We start from the raw sequence: 8,422 nt of genomic DNA on the forward strand, positions 1-8,422 counted from the left end.
GTGGTCGTTGCACACCAGCCACCACATGGGCTTGACAGAACTAGGTCTTAGTCCAGTGGCAAGGATTACCGAAGACAACTGGAGACCAGCTCTGCTGCACGGAACGAGCACGCACACATATCGAGGTGTGAGCTGGTCCAGGCTGCCCCGTGGCCCTTGTCCCTTCTGGGACCCGGTCACTTCCATCTACAAACTCTTGCGCTCCTTCGCCCCCTCCTGCAGTGGTATGCCGCCGCACGCTGCTCCCTCTGATGGCTACATTAAGGGTGCTATATAAATGTACACTTTTGTTCTTGTACCTTGTTTCATACAGCCTGGTTGTGATTGAGAGCAGGAGATCCAGGAGAGAGTGCTGCACAGGCATGTAAGCACACACACAGCTGTACTAAGCTGCTAAAATGATGGCGATTACACTTCAAAAGTACTTAATTGGCTGTAAAGCGCTTTGGGACATCATGATGTTGTGAAAGGCGCTATATATCTTTCTTGCAGTCTTTACTGAAAGCATAGATGGGCGTGTTTGCAATCTGAACTCAGGTGAAGAAGTGCTTTTTAAGTTAATGAAGAAGTGTCCAGGATGTCTAAGGGACTTGCTGAGCACTTTAAGCCTGGTTTGACAACACACCGTAGGTATGCATGACTCTCGAATTATATTGCAACTTTTACTAAACACACGAGAAGAACACACCAAACAAGATGGAGAACTACTTGAATCCCCAATTTCTTTATATTCCTTACCTTATGATCATGAACAACAACATATTCTCCAGTCTGGCTGCTGTAGACAGCAGGACACGAGATTTTTTGGGTTTGCTTGACCGTCCAACTTCCGAGAGGCTTTTGATCAGACACCTTCACAACGTAAAGCAGAGACCACACAAGAATATAAACTTTATTGATGCACTGTTCTAGATTCGTACAACTTACTCTGCATACTCTTATCGGATGAGCTGTTAAACCATGGCTACATCTGCTCTCTCAGATTGTAAAAGATTCCAGGGCAGTATTTTCAACAAGAGAAGGGGAGTTATCCCCAGTGTCTTGTGCCAATATTTATCAACATCATTAAACAACAAATCTGGTCATTATCACATTGCTGTCTGTGGGAGCTTGCTGTGCGCAAATTGGTTGCCACATTTCCCACATTACAACAGTGACTACACTCCAAAAGTACCTCATTGGGTGTAAAGCGCTTCGGGACATCTGGTGGTCATGAAAAACGCTATAGAAATGCAAGTCTTTCTCTCTATTCCCTGCAGTGCCCACTGGTTGAGGAAAGGTCTGAGCTGCCGAGCATGACCAAAAGAAATTCTGTTCCCCCTCCCCCAATCTTCCTGGTTTAATTTCTCCCATTTGCCGATATAACACGGCGGGCGAGTACCAGGAAGGCGCCATTAAAGCGTCCTATCTCCGCATTAACTATGCCAATGCACCAATATCCGCACCCAGACCCAGTCTCCGGACCGAACACATTCTACGAACCATAGGAACAGGAGAAGACCATTCAGCCCCTCGAGCCTGCTCCGTCATTCAATAAGATCATGGCTGATCATTCACCTCAGTACCCCTTTCCTGCTTTCTCTCCATACCCCTTGATCCTTTTAGCCGTAAGGGCCATATCTAACTCTCTCGAATATATCTAACAGTCTGGCATCAACAACTCTCTGCGGTAGAGAATTCCACAGGTTAACAACTCTCTGGGTTAAGAAGTTTCTCCTCATCTCGGTCCTAAATGACCTACCCCTTATCCTTAGACTGTGACCCCTGGTTCTGGACATCCCCAACATCGGGAACATTCTTCCTGCATCTAACCTGTCCAATCCCGTCAGAATTTTATACGTTTCTATGAGATCCCCTCTCATTCTTCTAAACTCCAGTGAATACAGGCCCAGACGATCCAGTCTCTCCTCATGTTAGTCCTGCCATCCCGGGAATCAGTCTGGTGAACCTTCGCTGCACTCCCTCAATAGCAAGAATGTCCTTCCTCAGATTAGGAGACCAAAACTGAACACAATATTCCAGGTGGGGCCTCACTAAGGTCCTGTACAGCTGCAGCAACACCTCCCTGCCCCTATACTCAAATCCCCTCGCCATATACCTGCCTTTGGCCCATATCCCCTAATACCCTTGGACATAAGGAACAGGAGGAGGCCATTCAGCCCCTCGAGCCTGCTCCGCCGTTCAATGAGATCATGGGATCAGCTCCACTTCCCTGCCCGCGACCAATCTCCGATTTAAAATGAATCGATCGAGCATCAGTTGCCGTTTGCGGCAGAGCTCCGCCCTTGGTGTGGAGAAAGGTTTCCTAATTCCACTCCTGCACAGCCTCGAATGTTTGGCCTGAGCCTCCCAGTGCAGCAATCCCCAACAGACGGGCCCACGCTGGCTTCACCTTGTAGATGGTGATTGTCCGGTCGGCCTGAGTGACAATGACCCTGTCGGGGCCGGCGGGCCGCACGCCGTTCACGGGGCCGCCGCTCTGCAGGCTGCACAGAGCGAACTCCTCGAACAGCCGCGCCATCTTGGCCGCCTGCGGCCTCTCCGCCTCCGTCCCTGCGCATGCACCCCGCCCGGAGCGCCACCAAACCCCGTCCGAGGCCCGGCACTCCCGCCACAGCGCCCCCTAACCGCACACTCCCGCCACAGCGCCCCCTAACCGCACACTCCCGCCACAGCGCCCTCTAACCGCACACTCCCGCCACAGCGCCCCCTAACCGCACACTCCCGCTACAGCGCCCCCTAACCGCACACTCCCGACACAGCGCCCCCTAACCGCACACTCCCGCCACAGCGCCCTCTAACCGCACACTCCCGCCACAGCGCCCTCTAACCGCACAGCGCCCTCTAACCGCACACTCCCGCCACAGCGCCCTCTAACCGCACAGCGCCCTCGAACCGCACACTCCCGCCACAGCGCCCTCTAACCGCACAGCGCCCTCTAACCGCACACTCCCGCCACAGCGCCCTCTAACCGCACACTCCCGCCACAGCGCCCCCTAATCGCACACTCCCGCCACAGCGCCCTCTAACCGCACACTTCCGCGACAGCGCCCTCTAACCGCACACTCCCGCCACAGCGCCCCCTAACCGCACACTCCCGCCACAGCGCCCTCTAACCGCACAGCGCCCTCTAACCGCACACTCCCGCCACAGCGCCTTCTAACCGCACACTCCCGCCACAGCGCCCCCTAACCGCACACTCCCGCCACAGCGCCCTCTAACCGCACAATCCCGCCACAGCGCCCCCTAACCGCACACTTCCGCCACAGCGCCCCCAAACCGCACACTCCCGCCACAGCGCCCCCTAACCGCACACTCCCGCCACAGCGCCTTCTAACCGCACACTCCCGCCACAGCGCCCCCTAACCGCACACTCCCGCCACAGCGCCCCCTAACCGCACACTCCCGCCAAAGCGCCCCCTAACCGCACACTCCCGCCACAGCGCCTCCAAACCGCACACTCCCGCCACAGCGCCCTCTAACCGCACACTCCCGCCACAGCGCCCCCTAACCGCACACTCCCGCCACAGCGTCCCCTAACCGCACACTCCCGCCACAGCGCCCCCTAACCGCACACTCCCGCCACAGCGCTCTCTAACCGCACACTCCCGCCACAGCGCCCCCTAACCGCACACTCCCGCCACAGCGCTCTCTAACCGCACACTCCCGCCACAGCGCCCCCTAACCGCACACTCCCGCCACAGCGCCCCCTAACCGCACACTCCCGCCACAGCGCCCCCTAACCGCACACTCCCGACACAGCGCCCCCTAACCGCACACTCCCGACACAGCGCCTCCTAACCGCACACTCCCGCCACAGCGCCCTCTAACCGCACAGCGCCCTCTAACCGCACACTCCCGCCACAGCGCCCTCTAACCGCACAGCGCCCTCTAACAGCACACTCCCGCCACAGCGCCCTCTAACCGCACTGCGCCCTCTAACCGCACACTCCCGCCACAGCGCCCTCTAACCGCACAGCGCCCTCTAACCGCACACTCCCGCCACAGCGCCATCTAACCGCACACTCCCGCCACAGCGCCCCCTAACCGCACACTCCCGCCACAGCGCCCCCTAATCGCACACTCCCGCCACAGCGCCCTCTAACCGCACACTCCCGCCACAGCGCCCCCTAATCGCACACTCCCGCCACAGCGCCCTCTAACCGCACACTCCCGCCACAGCGCCCCCTAACCGCACACTCCCGCCACAGCGCCCTCTAACCGCACACTCCCGCCACAGCGCCCCCTAACCGCACACTCCCGCTATATCGCCCCCTAACCGCACACTCCCGCCACAGCGCCCCCAAACCGCACACTCCCGCCACAGTGCCCCCTAACCGCACACTCCCGCCACAGCGCCCCCTAACCGCACACTCCCGCCACAGCGCCCCCGAACTGCACACTCCCACCACAGCGCCACCACAGCGCCCTCTACCCGCACTGCACCAACACACAGTGCCCTCTCACCGCATTGCACCATCATACAGTGCCCTGAGCCAGGGAAGCTGACCTGTCCACACACTCATTCATTCCTTCGGGGTTTGACAGTTAATGTTGAGGGGAGGGGGAAATTAAAAAAAATCTCTGGATTTTCAAGTGGCGCAAGGCTATTTTTCTAAATAACATCATCATCATCATAGGCAGTTCCTCAGAATCGAGGAAGACTTGCTTCCACTCTCAAAGTGAGTTCTCTGGTGGCCAATACGAGAGCCACAGACCTGCTCACAGGTGGGACACACATTCGTCGAGGGAAGGGGTGGGTGGAACTGGTTTGCCGCGCGCTCCTTCCGCTGCCTGCGCTTGACCCCTTCACGCTCTTTGCGTTGAGGTGGAGAAAGTGCATCTGGGAAGGCATTGAGTTCTTCGAGGATCAACGCCCTCCCAGAAGCACTTTCTCCACCTCGGGCGGTCTTTGGCCAGGGTCTCCCAGGTGTCAGTGGTGATGTCGCACTTTACCAAGGAGGCTTTGAGGGCGTCCTTGTCATGTTTCCGCTGCCATCTTTGGCTCGTTTACCACAAAGGAGCTCTGCATAAACCATTTGCTTAGGGAGTCTCGTATCTGGCATGTGAACTATGTGGCCTGCCCAGTGAAGCTGATCGAGTGTGGTCAGTGCTTCAATACTGGGGATGTTGGCCTGGTCGAGGACACTGATGTTGGTGCGCCTGTCCTCCCAGGGGATTTGCAGGATCTTGCGGAGACATCGTTGGTGATATATCTCCAGTGACTTGAGGTGCCTTCTATACACATGGCAACTGCTTTACCTGTTAAAAAGTGAGAGGAGGCCACTGATTTCTTCATCACAAACATAGACATCATCCATTTGGTTGCTTTTAATGCACCCCCTTGTCCAGTATGCCACACCTCCCTCCACTGCCCTCACACTGCAGTCCTGAACATTTTAAAATTCACATCCTTGTTTGAAGAAGGCGGCTCACCATCAGTTTCTCGGGGTCAATTAGGGATGGGCAATAAAAGCTGGCCTTGCCAACGATGCCCACATCCCATGAACGAATTAAAAAAAACCCTCCATTCTCACCACTCCCTATCTCTGTAACCTATTCCAGCCCTACAACCTTGAGATCACTGCGCTCCTCCAATTCTGGCCCCTTGCACATCCCCAATTTTCATCACAGTTCCATTTGCATATGTGCATTCATCTGCCTAGGCTCTATGTTCTAGAGTTCTCTCCCTAAATCTCACCTCATCTCTACCTTCCTCTCCTCCTCTAAGACGTTTCTTAAAACCTACCTCTGTGACCAAGCTTTTATCACCAGTCCAAATATCTCACTTGCCTCAGTATCAAATTTTGTTCGATAACTCTCCTGTGAAGAACCATGGTAAGTTTTTAAAGGAGCTAAAGAATTGCAAAGGGTTGTTGTTGAATGCCCCATCTCTCTGCAGTTCTCCTGAGACATTGAGACGCATCGACACTGGGACACTGAGACACTGAGACATGGAGACCCAGGGACATAGGGACACTGGGACATTGAGACACTGAGACATTGAGACACTGAGACACAGAGACACAGGAACACTGGGACACTGTGACACAAGGACACAGGCACACTGGGACACAAGCACACTGGGACACTGAGACACAGAGACACAGGGATAAAGGGACACTGGGACACTGAGGCACAGAGAGACAGAGACACTGGGACACTGGGACACAGACACACTGAGACACAGGCACACTGGGACACAGAGACACAGGGACATAGGGACACTGGGACACAGATACACAGAGACACAGAGACGCAGGGACAAAGGGACACTGGGACACTGGGACACTGAGGCACAGAGAGACAGAGACACTGGGACACTGGGACACAGACACACTGAGACATAGGCACACTGGGACACAGAGACACAGGGACATAGGGACACTGGGACACAGATACACAGAGACACAGAGACACAGGGACACAGGGACACTGAGACAGAGAGACACAGGGACACAGTGACACAGGGACACTGGGACACTGAGACACTGAGACATTGAGACACAGGGACACAGGGACACTGAGACACTGAGACACTGAGACACAGGGACACAGAGTCACAGAGACACAGGGACACAGGGACACAGGGATACTGGGACACAGGGACACTGAGGCACAGAGATACAGAGACACAGGGACACAGGGACACTGGGACACAGAGACACAGGGACATAGGGACACTGGGACACAGATACACAGAGACACAGAGACACAGGGACACAGGGACACAGGGACACTGAGACAGAGAGACACAGGGACACAGTGACACAGGGACACTGGGACACTGAGACACTGAGACATTGAGACACAGGGACACAGGGACACTGAGACACTGAGACATTGAGACACAGGGACACAGAGACACAGGGACACAGGGACACAGGGATACTGGGACACAGGGACACTGAGGCACAGAGATACAGAGACACAGGGATACAGGGACACTGGGACACAGGGACACTGAGGCACAGAGATACAGAGACACAGGGACACTGGGACATTGGGACACAGGCACACTGGGACACTGAGACACTGAGACACAGAGACACTGAGACACTGAGACACAGAGACACAGAGACACTGAGACACTGGGACACTGGGACACTCGGACACAGAGACACTGGGACACTCGGACACTGGGACACTGAGACACAGAGACACTGAGACACTGAGACACAGAGACACTGAGACACTGGGACACTGGGACACTCGGACACTGGGACACTGGGACACAGAGACACTGGGACACTGAGACACTGAGACACAGAGACATTGAGACACTGGGACACTGGGACACTCGGACACTGGGACACTGGGACACAGAGACACTGGGACACTGAGACACTGAGACACAGAGACACTGAGACACTGGGACACTCGGACACTGGGACACTGGGACACTGAGACACAGCGACACTGGGACACTGAGACACAGGGACATAGGGACACTGGGACACAGATACACAGAGACACAGAGACACAGGGACACAGGGACACTGAGACAGAGAGACACAGGGACACAGTGACACAGGGACACTGGGACACTGAGACACTGAGACACTGAGACACAGGGACACAGGGACACTGAGACACTGAGACATTGAGAGACAGGGACACAGAGACACAGGGACACAGGGACACAGGGACACAGGGACACATGGACACTGTGACATTGAGACACAGAGACACAGAGACACAGGGACACTGGGACACTGAGGCACAGAGACACAGAGACACAGGGTCATTGGGACACTGGGACACAGGCACACTGTGACATTGAGAAACACAGACACAGGGACACTGGGACACTGAGGCACAGAGACACAGAGACACAGGGACACTGGGACACCACAGGCACACTGGGACACTGGGATACTGAGACACTGGGACACAGAGACACAGAGACACTGGGACACTGAGACACTGGGACACTGAGACACTGAGACACTGAGACACTGGGACACTGAGACACTGGGACACTGGGACACGGAGACACTGGGACACAGAGACACAGAGACACAGAGACACTGGGACACTGAGACACTGGGACACTGAGACACTGGGACACTGGGACACGGAGACACTGGGACACGGAGACACTGGGACACTGAGACACTGGGACACTGAGACACAGAGACACAGAGACACTGGGACACTGAGACACAGAGACACAGAGACACAGAGACACTGGGACACTGAGGCACTGGGACACTGAGACACTGGGACACTGGGACACTGGGACACGGAGACACTGGGACACAGAGACACAGAGACACAGAGACACTGAGACACTGGGACACTGGGACACTGGGACACAGAGACACAGAGACACAGAGACACAGAGACACTGGGACACTGAGACACAGAGACACTGGGACACTGAGACACTGAGACACTGGGACACTGAGACACTGGGACA

The 8,422-nt window shown here is 55.6% G+C and overlaps 1 protein-coding gene across 2 annotated transcripts in view; it reads right to left on the reverse strand.

The window, feature by feature from the left end:
- Positions 1 to 2,605, reverse strand: part of nol11 (nucleolar protein 11) — a 44,067-nt gene extending 41,462 nt beyond the window's left edge. Inside the window, exons 1-2 of one of the 2 annotated variants that reach the window (XM_070857882.1) lie at positions 2,393 to 2,602; positions 739 to 852 (exon numbers count right to left, since the gene is read on the reverse strand). In XM_070857882.1, coding sequence (XP_070713983.1) covers positions 739 to 852; positions 2,393 to 2,521 — 243 coding nt within the window. In that variant the 5' untranslated portion in view covers positions 2,522 to 2,602. Of the gene's footprint in view, positions 1 to 738; positions 853 to 2,392 lie in introns of both variants that reach the window. The other variant, XM_070857883.1, reaches the window with a different exon arrangement.
- Positions 2,606 to 8,422: the final 5,817 nt, after the last annotated feature.

The sequence above is a fragment of the Pristiophorus japonicus genome, chromosome 16 (assembly GCF_044704955.1).
Source record: "Pristiophorus japonicus isolate sPriJap1 chromosome 16, sPriJap1.hap1, whole genome shotgun sequence".
Classification (NCBI taxonomy): domain Eukaryota; kingdom Metazoa; phylum Chordata; class Chondrichthyes; family Pristiophoridae; genus Pristiophorus; species Pristiophorus japonicus.